Source organism: Haplochromis burtoni, unplaced genomic scaffold (genome assembly GCF_018398535.1).
Source record: "Haplochromis burtoni strain Fernald_Lab_line unplaced genomic scaffold, NCSU_Asbu1 Contig_48, whole genome shotgun sequence".
Taxonomy (NCBI): Eukaryota; Metazoa; Chordata; class Actinopteri; order Cichliformes; family Cichlidae; genus Haplochromis; species Haplochromis burtoni.
In genome coordinates, this window is record NW_024582409.1 from 1,346,162 (window position 1) to 1,362,477 (window position 16,316).

Below are 16,316 nucleotides of genomic sequence, written 5' to 3' on the forward strand. Positions count from 1 at the left end.
TCTATCTATCTATCTATCTATCTATCTATCTATCTATCTATCTATCTATCTATCTATCTATCTATCTATCTATCTATCTATCTATCTATCTATCATTTCCTTTGCGCACCCTGTTATTGTCCCATTATCTGCAGCTCAGTCATGTAACCCTATTATTTTTGTGTCACTATATTGGCTAACTGCCCTTATAGTGTCGTTTGGATGGCTATTAAATTTAGAAAGGCTTAAATGCACCTTTAAAGTGATGTCGAAATTGAGTTTAAAGTAATAGTCTGCTTCCCCACACAATAGTCTGCACATTTTGGACATAATACTTTACCGGTCATGTGAAGACAAGACAAGCATGTGAAAACAACAATGTCTCTCTGCGGGCAACAATGTCTCTCTGCGGGTACATTTGCAAAGTAGGGTCACACAAAAACAAAAAAACAAAACAAAACAAAACAAAAAACAACCCCCCCCCAACAAAAAAACAAAAACAAAAACAAATCATACATAACAATCTTTACTGATCTTTAGGGAAATCTAATAAAAACTAAAAAAAGGAATGAATGGATAACTGATATAGCTTTAAAGTAGTTCAAATAATCTATAACATTATTATTATAATGATTATTATTATTATCATCACTATCATTATGAAGGCTACAAAAACTAAGTTATTCTAAACGTAATGTAACAACTTCGGTTAATTTTTGGATTCACTGTTTTGGATTTTTCCTTTCCACAGCCTACAGGAAGTGTCTGGAGATTCACACTGGAGATTCAACAAATACACACTCACACGCGCGCGCGCGCGCACGCATCACTCACTACTAGTGTTGCTACAACATGCTCTAGTGCTTGAGCTTCAGCGTCTGTCTCTTTAGCTGTCTGCCAATGTGCCAGAATAATTTGCCACATTATCATCTAATTTAATTTAATTATACAACGATCTTTCTCGCCTGGTCTGTATAAACAATATAAAAAACGGTGTTTTAAAATAATTAAAGGCCACGTTTTGTTTTCCGGTTTCCGGTTCTTTCGGGTAGGAATAACGGTCTGCGCGAGACACCTCGACACCCCGCAACCCCGGTAACAGGCTAGCCGTACAGGCTGTTAGCTGCCCAAAATATCCAGCTGAATGAAGCCCTTTGCTTTGTATGGAAACCACTAGCATCACTGACTGGGTGAGCTCGATGTTATTGGCAACACTGTAGCTAAATAATAGTCTGTCCACTGTTACGTGTTTGTGGCAACCCATGCTCGTGGTCTCCGTTAGTTAAAACACGCTGCTGGGATGTTTTAGTTCATGTCACGGCAGCTGACTTCTAGTCTGCAGCTAAGTTAACTTCACTCCTTTGCCTGACCCTTATGAGGAGACGTTATTTTATTATTACTCTCCTTGGTTAACGAGGAGCTCTCATGTTTCTAGCATCTCCCATAATCTTGCGAGCTGTTTTTTTTTCTTCAGACGAGTATGTGTGCGTGTGTGTTGGCTTTGAGGTTGAGATAATAACTCAGAGTAACTACGTGGCACTCAATGGCACCTCTCAAAAGCTGAACTGACGGCGTACCTTTTTGCTCTCTACCACTGCTATAGGTTCATGTTCCATCGCGACAATGAGGAGCGTTATTGTGCTGTCGCTACTGCTGCTGAACATAAATCACGTAATATCAGCCCCCAAAGGCGTCACTGCCAGTCTTAAAGCCAAGTGGAGCATGACGCCTTTCCTCCTGGAGACGAGGTACAGTACAGTACTTTTCTTGGAAATGCATATGTGCAATAAAACGGGGCACAGCCAGGTGCCCCTCCTCCTAAATGCACTGCTTTTATCTTTTATTAATCCGCGGTTTGTATTTTAATCTTTAAATGTCCTAAACAGAAAATAAAATCTCATTACACTTCCCAGAGACAGGTCAGGACCAGAGACTAGAAATATTGAATGATTTCTATTTTTGCACTGCATTCACCTGAAAGCAAACTGAAATTATTTATTTAGTATTAAAGTAGTTACTGATTGCTATTCATTAATGCATTTATTTATTTATCCAATACTAATTCTTTCACTTCTTACATCAACACTGATGTTTTCGTAACCAAAACCTTCACCAAATCTTTCCTTGCAGACTGATGGATAATAGCTCTAACTTTGGTGATTCAGCCAACCTTGGGCTGAAAGTTCCACGAATATTACTAGGAAACTCTATTCTCCCTTTCCTACTTCTTTTTTTTGTTTTGTTTTTGTTTTGTTTAAAATCACTGCAATTAAGGATTTATAATAGTATATTGTATTACCAGATAAAGGTCACAGCCTCAATGTTCTCCACGGTAACTGTGCTCATGGTCGTAAATACATTGTAGTTTACCATCATTTAGCTTTTTTGAAAGACTTTCTTGTGTTACATTGTAGCTAAACTAAAACAGAATATCATTTGTGGAAAAATCAGTCTCGTTATATTGACAGCCATCATCCAGAATGATTAATCCCATCACAGACCTAACAATTTAAAAAGTGCATTCTGTAGCCCATTTACAATAGACTTTAAGTAATAGACAGAAGTTATTTCACTGTGTTTATCACAGTAGAAAACAGTGCTGGAACATTTAGAAAACCTTAATTCTCACATTTATATTATTATTTATTATTCAGCACAGAACCATTTATCTTTCAAATTAAATCACAAGTGTCACCAAGCAAGGCCGTTTTCATGGGGACCAAATATAAACATCACTTTGTTTATGTTATGAGTTGCCTTATTATGATTTCTGAAGGACACTTATGTAAAAAATCACCACAAAAACGTTCTGCTTTATTACTCTTGGAAGGTTATTCAGATTTTTATACTGGTTATTTATTGATTTAATGTAATTTTACTGCCTTTAACTTTTTTAAATCACCTTAAAATATAACTTCGCTGTATCCCTGTTGGTGTACTTCTGGTAAAGTTGATACGCTTAAAGCTGGAATGTCTGTCTTCTCTGTTGCATCCTTCTTTGTGGCCTCTCCTGTTTCAAAATAGTCTGTGATGATTTTATCATCAGTGTTAGTTATGCCAATCTCTTTGGTAACCTCGTAGAAATCTTCGTATATAATTGGATTGTGTGTTTAAATAGCCGTAGTAAAAAACTTGATCCTTTATCTTGTTTAATGATGAGTTACAGTGGATATGTGCACAGTTACTTCCAGAAATTAATGATTTTGGTGGTCTGTAGTTTTAACTGCTGAGGAGCAAAATAATGTTTGCTTATTATACTTACGTATTTTCATGTGCAGCGAATTTATTGGAGAAGATGGGAATGAGAAATTCTGGCAGTTTGTCGACACTGTAAAAGAACTTACTGTATACAAGCACGGAGGTATGTCTATTTTTACATTAAACTATTACTTTTATATGAAGAGGTGTAACTCATTGAACTGAGTTTTGAGTTTTTGTCCCACCACTGTTTATTCTACAGAGTCGGTGCGCTCGTACTACAACTTGATCATTAAGAAAGCCGGACAGTTCCTCACAGATCTTCAAGTTAATCTTCTCAAATTTGCTCTTGCCCTGCGCTCCTATTCACCAGCTGTTCATGCATCCCAGCAGGTATGTTCTGATCAAAGTGTTATAAAGTAATATTTTCAGCTCAGTTCAGTTTAATTTGTACAGATCCGGTTTAAAACTCAGTCATTTCAAGGCAATCCAGGCAATCCTCTACAGGCAAGCACCTAGCAGTGTTGCGGAGGAAGAACTGTTCCCACCCTGGGAGAGCCAAGCTCACGGCGTGGCAGCCCTCCACTGGGGGGTCACAGAAAGTATGATGAAAAACAAACAAAACAACACAAAAATGAAAAGAAAAAGTAGAAGAACATTCTTTGTATGAATTTCAGAAGTGGGAAATAAGGGGGTTTAAAAACAGAGGAGACTGGAAAAGACAAGCTCAGCGCATCATAAGATATCTCCCAGCAACCTGAAACTGTAGCAGCGTAACTAAGGGCTCAACTGATCCAATCCTAACTAAACACTTTTATCAAAATAAAACTTTTATGCCTAACCTCAAAAGTAGAGAAGTGGTCGTGTTATAATCACATGTATTTTAAAACGAGTAATTCAGGTGGGGACCAAACCAGCAAACCCTGGCTTTAGTAAGGTTATGTTGTAGCCATTACTTTACCAAACATTCTTTTTCTTCCTTCTGTTCATAACAGATAGCCAAAGATGAGCCTCCGCCTGAGGCTTGCCCAGCCTTTGTCTCCATCCATGGGCAACACAGCTGCAGCACCAAGGACATCAAGAAGCTCCTTAAGGCAGCTGCAGGCAGGTAACATGGAAGTTTGAATTTATGTATGTAGTTATTTGAAACTTTTTAAAATTGTGTTTTTAATATTTGATGCTTTCACCTATCAATGTTTAGCTCTGGGATATCTTTAACCAGATTTTCCAAACGTTCACAGGCCAAAACCATATTTATACAAGAACGATCACACATATCCAGGGGTCAATATAACAGATGTGCCAGTTGTGATCTTGTATGCAGAGATTGGAACAAAGAAGTTCACCTCTTTTCACAAGGCACTGTCAGAGAAAGCTGAAAAGGGCACACTTACATATGTGCTGCGTCATTTTGTAGCGGTGAGTAGAAATATACCCTCCTCCCCCCACTGCTTTGCCTTAACTCTCACTTACATTCCATTTATTAATTATTATTAATATATATAAATATTTTTGTAGACGTGGTTAATTGTAGAGAATAAAAACAAAATTCTAAATGAACTTTGAAATTACTGATGAACTAGTGTTATCAGAGCAACAGTGACGAATAAAGTTTGACTTTTGCTCTCTGCTGTTTTGGTAGAATTAATTTTAACAGACTTCTTTTTGTTTAATTATTGTCTTTAAAAAGAAGTAAATTAGATTCATTTCCAGCAGTGAAATTAAAATAAAACATTGATGCCATCTTTGTGTACATTTTTTTTCTCATGATTACTGATTACTGCTAATCAGTGATACAACAGGAAACTTCTCTTTAGTAAATCTCTTTAAGGAAACTGTCTTTGAACAGCACTGCTATCGCTCAAACATAGTTCATCCTGCTTACTTAGAATTAGCATCAAAGACAACATAAAGAAACAGAAGTACCCACAGCAGCCACTGAATAGTTTTGAATTCTGTGTTTTGAAGTTTGTTTTAGCTGCTGCAATGTGGGTTTTTTGGATCCAGAAGCTAACTTATTCAGGTGAAAGGGTAAGGTGCTAAGTTGTCAGCCAATGCTTGATAGTTTGGTAGGCAAGCTGGATCCCGTGCTGGCAAACTGTGTGGGTGCAATACACAGATACACACATTATTGTGGCAGGTAACAGATTAGTACAATAATAGAATTTCACTTTCCAAAACTGAAGCACAAACCTCTTGGATGGTCTGTACCACACAGCAAGCAATTAACATAAGCCTGAGAATTCATTATACACCATCTCCACACACAGTAAAAAAGTCTAATAACTGGAAGTACTGGAGGTGAGGCCTAAAGACACCCATCAGCTCCAGCTGCTTATGTCTAGACACACTCCTAACTCTAGCATCTAGGTGGATGAGTTATAAAAAATCTCCTTCATCAGAGTTTTTATAAAGTGGGAAGGTATCCATAGAGTCATAAACCATTTTGTTTTTATCAGACTGTAAATTAATCCATCTATCCATGCTACTGAGCTTATCCAGTTCAGGGTCTTGGAAGGCTGGAGCCTATTCAAGCTATCATGGAGTGAAAGGCAGTGAACGCCCTGGCTAAGACAGAGAAACAGACAACTATTCACTCACATTCACAACTACAGCCAATTTAGAACTGCCATTATTAACCTAACACATGCATGTCATTGGACTGCAGGTGGAAGTTGGAGTACCTGAAAAGAACCCACACAAGTATGGGGGGAAACTCCACTCAGAAAGGCCCCTAGTCAGTTACTGGATTCAAAGCCAGGACGTTGCTGCTGTGAAGCAAAAGTGATAACTACTGCAACACCTGAATAAGCTTTTTAATGCTATAAAGTTGGAAATTATAACATGGGAATTTATGGGGATGCTTGCTTTTGTAGACAGCCTGAATTAGTCACTAGAGGAACTGGAGATCTTAGAAATTTTGTCTTTGCCTCAGAGGTTTCTCCTTGATTAACATGAGCAATATCACAGCAATGTGTTTTGTCCACTAAAGAGGAGCAATGCCATTAAAAAAAACAACAACAACAACCCAGATTCACTTGTTGTTGTTCACATAAATCCTGTTTTCCATCTGAGCTTAGAAAAAAGACGCTAAATTGTTCAACATCAGTGTCATTTGTCAAAGCGTATTTATTTGGTGAACATGTTGGAGGGCTACTTCATTAGGTGATAAGTCATACAGGAAAGATATCTGATTCAAAAGAAAATGGAACACTGGCTTCAAATCTTCTGTGATGTGTTAGCAGTTGTTCCATTAGTAGCATTTGATTAGCTTTTTAAAAAAATTAAAGCTAGAGTGCCGACTGCATGTTTGTTGTTTGTCACTGCTGTTTTGTCTATCCTTCTTTTTAAATTAACTCTGTCACAGAGGTTATGTTTTCACTGAAGTTTGACTCCTAGCAGGATTTTGCAAAAAGAACCCCAAAAAAACAAGCCAAATTTCATGATGAAAGATGGCCAGAAAAAGTTAACACTTTACTGTAAACAGTCTTTTTATCCATTACTTATATTTTCTGTCATGAAAAAAAAATGTTGTTCCTCATAGTTTTTCCTGATCAAATGGACACTGCTGAACAACACGTATGACTGACCAATGTTCAGAGGTAGAATTAACAGATTTCTAAAAACTAACTGACAAACAGATGCCTTTGAAAGTAGGAAATGTGCTTTTCTTGAAGAAAAGCGGTGTGTAGGTGTGGAAGCTTCCTCGTTACCCTTGTGAAAGATTGAAGCAGTGTCTGGGTGACACAGGTGTCAAGGTTGAATGTCAGTGTATCTGCTGCTGTACGTGTCAGTTTGTGTGCTTTTTGTTCCCACAGATAAACTGTTTCATAGTCTATAACTTTCACTGACTGTAGTCTTGAAAAATCTATAAAAAGGCAACATGCTTTGCCACAGGTATGTGGGCACCTAGATATGGGCTTAAAGATGTGCCATGCTGAAACAAACTGAACAAAAACAAATGTAGTTAGGAGACGTACTTTACATCGATTCTGGCTGTAAAGCCAGGGTGATCTTTGTGCTGTCATTATCTTTCACTTCTATAGGAAGTTTATAATGTGTCAGCACCAGTCAGCGTGTCACTAGTGTCAGCGTGTTCTGTTGTGGCTAAACCAGTTATACTCCAGTTATAGTTGACCAGGGGAAAAAATTTATTACAAAGATGGCATCCAGCGACAGTCTCAAGCCGAAACTCACCCAGTGTGATGCATTCCACTTCAAATGTGTTTGAATGTAGTTTTGTTCACATAGAGTATAGTGGGTACATATAGGCAGAAAGTATCTTCTGTATAGAGCTCTAATTCAGATTCAACTCTGCACTGTTTTACATTGCTTTGTTTTTATTTGATACAGAATCCAAAGCCTCAAAAGATGCTTTTATCTGGGTATGGTGTTGAGTTGGCTATCAAAAGCACAGAATACAAAGCTGTGGATGACACTGAAGTAAAAGGTCAGTTAGTGATTTATCCAGCATTGTGTGTTGAACTCTGTTTCTCAGGCAAGTAAACACTCTTGCTTTATAGATTCAAAGACGGTTATAAATGTGGAGGATGATGATAATGATGAAGTCCAAGGATTCTTTTTTGGGACATTAAAGTAAGTAATATATTATCAGTCCTAAAGATGTTTTAATCGTTTATTTTTCTGTTGTTTTTGTCACTGTGTATTTGACACCACTGGATTAGGAGTCAAAAAGAAATCTTCACCTTGTATCGTGTCTTTCTGTTTTTCTTTTATCTCTCTTAAGGAAATCTCATCCTGAACTCCAGGAGCATCTTGTTGAGCTTCGCAAACATCTTCTTGAGAGTACCAATGACATGGCCCCTCTCAAAGTGTGGGAAATGCAAGGTATCAGTTTTTTTTTCCTTTCAGTGCTGTTGACAACAGTTTGAGGATATTTTTAATGTCTGTCTGCATTTGCTATTATCATGCACTAAGAAAAAGCTTAGATTTATTGAAACTGAAAAGAGGATCAAAGGTGAGGCCTTCACTGTGTATGTTTTATTACTGATGACGTGCAGGTGAGGTTTATTTTACTTTTTATTTTTTAATGTAATATTTATTTACCCAGGAAGTAATCATACATTGTGATTAAAAAACAGTTTTTCAAGGGAGTCTTGGCCAAGAAAGCACAGCATTGCAAGGTTACAAAAATTGTAAAATCACAAAAAAGCCAACCTGGGACACATTAAAACAAGGAAAGGACTGCAGATACATGGAGTAAAATCCAGCTTTTTACTTGCAGTTTTTTTTTTTTAAATCAGCGTTTCAAGTTCCCCCAGGGAGAGAAAATTATTGAGCCTTAGTGTGTTTTGAAGGTTACTTCGTGACCCGGTCATAAAATCAAAGAAGGCTGTTCTACCAAGTTCTGAACAAATCTTGGGTACCCTGTAGAGCAGTGATCTACAGAAGCAATATCATAAGGGGAGAGAGGGAGTTTAACATTATTTCTGTGTAAAAATATGTACCGCTGCTAATGTCACATTAAACTTAATAAGGGCCAAGAAATCTGATTATAAAGTACTCATTGGTAGGTGGCAATTGCTTGGCTGCAATAAGTCCACAACATATGTGGAACTGTTCATGGCGTGGATGTTGTCACATTGCACTATAAACAGCAGCTACAATGAAAGCAGTGTGAAAATGGTGCATTTGTGAGTGGAGCTCTGCTTTGGAAACTTACAGGGTTGATATTGTATGGGTCTGAGTGATGTGAGTTTTGTCATCAGATGGTGAGCATGAGGCTCTGAGTGGATGTCCGAGTGCCTACCATTTTTATTTTGATGGTCCTGACAGTTAGCTGTATTCTGTAAATGTGCAACAGCCCATGGTGCACAATCTCACTGAACAATGTGAGTTTTCAGAACACTGTGCTGATCTATAAGCTGAAGACTCACTCTTAAAATAAAAGCTCACTACCTTCCTGTATTTAATGCAGCTCTGCAGAGAATGAGTGCTAAAGGTGTAACCACCGAAAATATACATTGTGCTACACAGCTGCCATCGCTAAATTTAATAGGCATTCGTTTGCTGCTACATTGCTGCCGTGCTCTTTCTTTTTAAATGCCCCTTAACGGTCTGCATACACTGAGTATTCAGTGAGTTTTCGTAACAATTTTAGCCAAATGTTACAATGAGGCTTGCAGTTCTTGAAGGATCATCTGGAGCCTGTGGCAGAGAAGAGAATGCAGCTGTGTAGATTATTGCGTCATCTGCATAGGAAATACACTTAAGTTGTGCAGGTGCCCCTTCTAGTGTTATGTATTTAAAAGAAAATAGAGCTTGAAAAGCTAATAGCCACCTTTGACTTTACCTTTGCATTCATAGATGTATAAATGTTGATCATTTCTTTTGTTCGATCTATGTAGATTTGAGTTTCCAGGCAGCTTCTAGAATCATGTCTGCACCAAAGTTTGATGCTTTAAAGCTCATGCGAGATCTCAGTCAGAACTTTCCAAGCAAAGCCAGGTAAGAAAATTCATCCTATTTTTTTTTTTGCTCAATGGTTAACACATTTTATGTGGTTTCACAATTCCTGTCAAAGCCCTGCCCTGTGTGAATCTTGGCCAAACAAATGCTGTTCTTAAAGTGCACATAAAGTATTCCTTTTATAGCCCCATTTATTTGAGGATTATTACTCCTTTCTGTGACAATTTGTAACCCTGCAATGAATGTAAATAATTTGTTGTACAGGGATCTAATCAGCTTTTTTAAAAGATGTTTGCTTATTTTGGTACCGGCAGCTTGTAATAACTTCAAAAAGTGCTGAGTAAGAGTCGGGTGTTTACAGGGAATTGACTGCAAACGCACCATCTTGAGGACCCACAGGTTTTTGGAAATTAAAACTGGCATTTTACTGCCGACTGGGGATGCGGTAAAAGCTGATGGTGACTGTACATGTTTTACTGTTCCCACAGATCACTGACAAGAGTGGCTGTAAAGCAGGAAATGAGAAAAGAAATTGAGGAGAACCAAAAGGTGCGATATCATAGCGTAGTTGCTGTCTTTGATAATATCTGTTGCCATTGCACACATTCTATTTTAGAGAATCAGTTTCTAATCTCTGTGTCATATAAATTTCACAATAAATTTGACATTTTATTTTTGCTTTTCTCCTACTCTCTTACTACCCTTACTTATTTCTGTAGTCTCAGTGCACATCGTTTCATGTGAAAAGATCAGACATTAATGTTAGAATCAATCATTTAGGGCTTTTGGGATTCAACTAACACTTTGAGCTTGTTCTTTCAGCACCTCAGTGAGACCATTGGTGTTCACCCAGGAGACGGTGAGCTCTTCATCAACGGGCTGCACATTGATCTGGACATTCACAATCCCTTCAGGTAGGAACACAGCAGGAAGGTACAGTCATATGCCTGTGCTCCCCCCTGGAAGCGCCAGACCTAGGGTGATCTTTGTGCAATACGATCATGACTTGCTGTAGTAATTTTAAGTTTTCAATATGTATTAAATCCTAATATTTGATGTGGTTTGAATTGTCATTTTCCACAATATGGATACATGAATGCCAGCTTCACCTTTTTTTCCTCTTGGACAGAATAACCCGTCCTTCTCACTCACAAAGGGTGCTGTCTTCTTCTTTTAGCTGGTCGTCTCCTTGGCTCTGGCTGAATTACTTTTTTTAATGGTGTTAGCAAGATAAAAGTCCAGGGCTTCTCTGACTTATATTTTGTGGACAAAGAAAACATTTTCCATCATGGTATATTGAATATCACTTTCAATACCACAGATGTAATATATGATTATATCAACCAGATATTCATCAATGAATGAATATCTGGTTTAATGTATCTGGCTGGGGCTATATTTTTCATGTTTTTCCTGATAGAAATATTGCATAATAACTACCACTTGTAGTAAATGTCACTTGTTATAAACAAAATAATATGTTTTAAAGTAAGGACACAATAAATTGCATTAATAAAAGACACTCTCTGATAGAAGTAAAGCATTTGGTGCAATGCATATATACTGACACACAGATGGAATCAAAGACTAACACATCATTTTGCACTTTCAGCATCTTGGACATACTTAAGTCAGAGGCCAAGGTCTTAGAGGGTCTACATAATCTAGGCATAAAAGGAGAACATCAAGATAAGCTGCTAAGATTACCTGTGAATGCTGTGGATGACAGTTATGCCTTAGATATCAGACACCCAGCCATAATGGTAAGTGATGTCTAAAAGGACTATATTCCCAGATCAACACACGTGTTCTTGTTTAGGGATCCTAAAGTAAGGAATTAGTAGAGCAGTCATCGGCCTATTGCAACAATCTGAAGCTATCCAGGAACCTCATTTATTTGGAAGTTATTAAGTTGGAAGTTAGCCAAGAAATGCTATTAAATTAAAAACTTGCAAGTTTTCATTTGATGCCTCTGGCAATTTTATTACATTAAGTACTATAAAAATGTCAGAAATATATGACGATATTAAGCCTGTCCACCCTCAACCAAAATATTTGTCAACTTGCATTTCCCCTGCTGATAGTCTGCTGGTGAAGCTTCATAGTTACACAGAGAAAGACCAGTATTATTGCCAGATGGATCGTTATGCATCTGATTCTGGTTGATTATTTAAAAAAAAACATCTACAGGGTCCAATAGTTTTCTCTGATCGAAGAACTTAAGAACAGTAATACATGTAATTTTATATACATCAAAACTAGCCAGCTTCACTGGCATTCTACTTGCTTTATTTGCATGTATATAATTCCTCTGCTGAGGAGGACGTGTTGCATGATTGGTGCCATTTGTTTGTTTTTCAACAAGATTACACAAAACTACTAAGCTGAATTTAAATGTGGGAAAAGGAGTAACCCAATAAATTTCACAGCTCTAGATCACTTTCTTTAATATTGTGAAATAGAACATAGGGCAATCGTGGCTCAAGAGTTGGGAGTTCGCCTTGTAATCGGAAGGTTGCCGGTTCGAGCCCCGGCTTGGACAGTCTCGGTCGTTGTGTCCTTGGGCAAATTTCAAGTGTATATATCTATAAAATTCCACATTCCTAAATGAAATGTCTCTAAATTCTTACATGTGACAACCAGAGAGGAAGTCTGAACTGTTCATGCATTAAATATTTAATCCCTCTGTTATTTTTCATATTTTGGCTGCACCTTTGGGATTACTGTTATTATTAACTAGTGAATATTTTCCCACTAACTCTTCTGCGCCCTGTACCTGTACATTTTAGTGGATAAATGACATTGAGAATGACCTAATGTACCGAAGCTGGCCAACTGGTGTACAGGAGCTCCTCAGAGCCACCTTTCCCGGAGTCATCCGGCAGATCAGACGCAATTTCTTTAACCTGGTGAGTTTATCAGAACAACTGAAGTACCAAGTGAGAGACAAGCCAGTAAATTCACAAATGAGAACATGGTTTGAGTACTAGTCAGCTGGACTTTGCATTTCCTATTTGTTTACACTGCATTAATGCAATAAAGAAAAAACAGTGGTGTGGGTAATAAAGGAAATGGAGCTGAGACAGGTCTTTATTATACATTTAAATTGTACATGTCCTAGGATTTGTCAGACAAAATAAACAATTGAAATCACTGCCTCTGTTTTTCTAGTTTGCCTGGGTTCAACTTGCTGATGTGTTGGTTTTTGATTTGTTTTTTTCTAAAGTTTGCTTCATGTGTAAGTCAGGTTGGCACACAGTTGTTTGCAAAGCTTTACGACCAGGGGTTGATAACGATACCTCTGCTGTTAGGTGCTGTTCTTAGATCCACTGCAGGAAGAAAGTGGTGAGCTCGTGAAGCTAGCAGAGCTTTTCTACAAGCATAAGATCCCCCTGAGGTAGATGCTGCAATTTTTCACACCTCCACAGCTGTTTATATGGTCCGCTCTTGGCATTCATAATCTTTACCTGGTAGTGATTCTCATTTCACCTGCAAATTGAATACTTGTTTTGTCCCGTTTGTACAGAATTGGATTTGTGTTTGTTGTCAACACCAAAGATGAGATTGATGGCTTCTCAGATGCAGGGGTTGGATTTTACCGACTGCTGAATTACATTGCAGACGAGTATGATTCACCCCAGGCTCTGATGTCTGTGGTCTCAGTAAGTATATCGCATATATAAATCTCTGTTGTTTTAGCAAGTGTTTCTTGCCAGCTCATATCTCTGCGTGCCTAGGAAATCAGTTGCATAATATTTTACTTGTGTTATCCTACAGTTTGAGACATTGTTGAAATAGATGAGTCAGTGGTATTTTTCCTCAGCTATCTGCTTTTTAAAATTGCGGTGGAAAGTACTGACACTGAGAGGGATCTGAAGAGAGTGATGGTCAAGTCTGAACTTCCTTGCTATTCTCTTGCAGCTGTATAGCAAAGTCGATGTAGGGGAGACGCTCTCTGCTGATACAGTCACTGCTTACCTAAAGAGAAAATTCCCAAAAGCCAATTCTGAAAGGATTCTAGGAGTTGAATCAGAGTATGATGATAAAAGGAAGGTAAGATGTTTTTTTGTTAATTGAAAGTAAAAGTAATAACGTATGATTGATGAAGAGCAGCAGGTCTGATTTTAACTTTTGTTGGCTGTAGGATGGTGCGCTCTTCTACAAAAAGAGTGGCTTGGGTGCCCTGCCTTTGGCTTTATTTAATGGAGTCCCTTTGAGCCCTGATGAGATGGACCCAGAGGAGCTGGAAACAGTCATCCTTCAGCGCATAATGGACACCACTACTGCCTTTCAAAGAGCAGTCTTTATGGTATGATGCATCTGCATGAAACGAGACTTACTCTTCATATTCAGCCTATGAAACCAATGTGGGTTTTTTTGTCTTGTTGTTGTAATGAGAGGTGAAATTTTTACATTCATATATAGGCAGGTTTGTCCTGCATATGAAAGAAAATCTGACCAAAATTAGCAGCAATGTCATTAAAAACATCTTTTTAAAGAGTTTTCTTTGAATGGAGATTAATTTACTGAGTGACAAAATACAGTTTTAATTTTCAAATGGGAAGAAATGAGAGGGAAATTCATAAGACTTCTGTTAAGTAAAGCAATGCGTACTCATTACCTTAATTATATGTGGACCAATAATGATTCATTTCCCAAAGGCCCACTTTGAGTCAGGAAAAACCCAGACATGAGTGAACTGAAGTACTCAAGCACTGGGGAACTGCACCGGTGGCAATTTGTTCATGCTGTCAGTTATGTAACTAACACACTTTATGTCCTTCACCTTATAGGGCCAGTTATCTGAAGGCTCAGATGTGGTAGACTATCTAATGGAACAGGCCAATGTGGTTCCCAGGATGAACCCTCTTATTTTAAGCAGTGACCGAAAGTACCTTGACCTCACAGCCACTCCAGGTGCTCCTTGTTCTATGCCATAAAATATGAATGCCACTGTTTACATTCCTCTTATGTTATACTTTCCTTTATATGCAGTTGCAGATGATTGGGAAGACACATATATGTTTTCTTATGTGGACACCAGAGACAAAACGGCAGTGATTGCTAAGAGAATGAAGTACTTCACAAATAGTGGTAAGAAGTCACTTCTTTTTGGTTTGCTTTCCCAGTAAACACTATTTCAGATGAAATCTCATATTTAGAAACATAATGCTGTATAAACTGGAATAACTACTGTACATTAATATAAGGTGTATCTGTAAAATTAGCATTTTTGTTATAAACAAATTGAATCCCACACTGCTTTGCTGATGTATGGAAATATGAAACTGGGTTTTATTAGGGCTGGCAGGCTGTGCCTCCAGCAAAATCATTGCTGGGTCTTCTGACTGGCTTTTGGCCAGCAGTCTAAATGGTCATCAGAGCTGCATTTCGCTGCTCGGGCCCAGAGTCTAGCTGCAGTGTTTCAGAGGAGGCTGATTGCCATTCTCTCTCTGTGGAGTAGCTGTCGGGCCAACTGCCTGCTTTTCTGAAGGACTGGCTGACTGGCCGGGGCGGGAATATAACCATGACAGGTGGCAAGGTTCTTCTATAATATGTGACAGATGTCTCTCTCACCTCTGACACAAACTAAACATTCACTATAATAACTACATTTCATTCCCCTCTCAATGTCATGTGATTATCAGTGTATAGACAGAGTGGGACCTTTTACAAGACACTGTCTTTGAAAGCTGTGTAAACATTTAGGTCAACATTGAGAGATCGAATTCTTCATAAATAAATTTGTCCTCTACTGGTGAAGTGATTATACTTGCTGTGGCTAACTAATCAGCTGCACCTGCATACTATCCCATTAATGCTGCACCTCAGTACATAAAAGCGCACAAACGTGGCCAAAATGTTATGTTAACCAAACATTAGAATGAGAAACACATGGGATCTAAGTGCCTTTAGTTGGTGCCAAATCGGAATATCTAAAAACGAAAAAAACAAAAAACCCACTGTTCTCCTGGGATTTAATGAAAAACAGTCCCTAGTGGTACAAAAACAAAACAAACAAAAAATCTGCGACACTTCTGTGAGCAAAACAACTTGTGAAGAAGAAGAGTCAGACATGGTTGAAGCTGCTACACCTTACACTCGAAGAGAGAACAGACTGCTGCAGCTGAAGAACAGGAAAGAACAGGACACTAGAAACCAAAATAGACTGCTCTTAGGGATAACAGGAGACTTACGATTAGAAAGCTAAAGAATATAAAGTAGAGTCTGAGTTTAGAATGGTTTACAGTAATGGCAGTAATGGCTCTTATTTGTATTGTACACATTATTCTATAAAGATTTTACTCTTTTACCTCAGATGAGGACGGGATGACTCCTGTAACTCTGTGGGTAGTTGGGGATTTTCAGAAGGTGTCAGGACGAAAACTCTTGCTCAGTGCTTTGAAACACCTGGTAAGTAAAATCAATACTGTTCTTTTCACTTCTTTAATTTATGTTATCATTTAGGATGTACACAGGACGTCTTAGGAGGCATAACAGTTAAAGCAACAAAACTTGTGCACTAAAAAAAATCAAATAGAAGTGGAAGGGAGGCAGAACTCTGAAATGGTTTTGGTAGTGATTATCATGGCAGGTTCATAACAAAAACTATAATTACTAGAAAAATTTGCATTTCCTGCGAAAATGCTGTGTGGATGCCTTAACGTTGAAGATGTCGGCTGAAAAAAGCAGAAAAAGTTGAAAAAGCA

General features: G+C 38.0%; 1 protein-coding gene across 6 annotated transcripts in view; it reads left to right on the forward strand.

The window, feature by feature from the left end:
- The first annotated feature begins 985 nt into the window (after positions 1-985).
- uggt2 (UDP-glucose glycoprotein glucosyltransferase 2) overlaps positions 986-16,316 on the forward strand; it is a 53,732-nt gene continuing 38,401 nt past the window's right edge. For 2 of the 6 annotated variants that reach the window (XM_005921411.3, XM_005921413.3), the window contains exons 1-21: positions 1,001-1,169; positions 1,583-1,727; positions 3,258-3,340; positions 3,440-3,570; positions 4,173-4,285; positions 4,419-4,596; positions 7,531-7,627; positions 7,701-7,773; positions 7,925-8,025; positions 9,546-9,645; positions 10,095-10,155; positions 10,429-10,520; positions 11,219-11,369; positions 12,396-12,515; positions 12,918-13,003; positions 13,133-13,268; positions 13,528-13,659; positions 13,751-13,915; positions 14,400-14,523; positions 14,602-14,700; positions 15,926-16,020. In XM_005921411.3, the coding sequence (XP_005921473.1) occupies positions 1,603-1,727; positions 3,258-3,340; positions 3,440-3,570; positions 4,173-4,285; positions 4,419-4,596; positions 7,531-7,627; positions 7,701-7,773; positions 7,925-8,025; positions 9,546-9,645; positions 10,095-10,155; positions 10,429-10,520; positions 11,219-11,369; positions 12,396-12,515; positions 12,918-13,003; positions 13,133-13,268; positions 13,528-13,659; positions 13,751-13,915; positions 14,400-14,523; positions 14,602-14,700; positions 15,926-16,020 (2,262 nt within the window). In that variant the 5' untranslated portion in view covers positions 1,001-1,169; positions 1,583-1,602. Of the gene's footprint in view, positions 1,170-1,582; positions 1,728-3,257; positions 3,341-3,439; positions 3,571-4,172; positions 4,286-4,418; positions 4,597-7,530; positions 7,628-7,700; positions 7,774-7,924; positions 8,026-9,545; positions 9,646-10,094; positions 10,156-10,428; positions 10,521-11,218; positions 11,370-12,395; positions 12,516-12,917; positions 13,004-13,132; positions 13,269-13,527; positions 13,660-13,750; positions 13,916-14,399; positions 14,524-14,601; positions 14,701-15,925; positions 16,021-16,316 lie in introns of all 6 variants that reach the window. The other 4 variants (XR_006054362.1, XM_005921410.3, XM_005921412.3 and 1 more) reach the window with 4 other exon arrangements.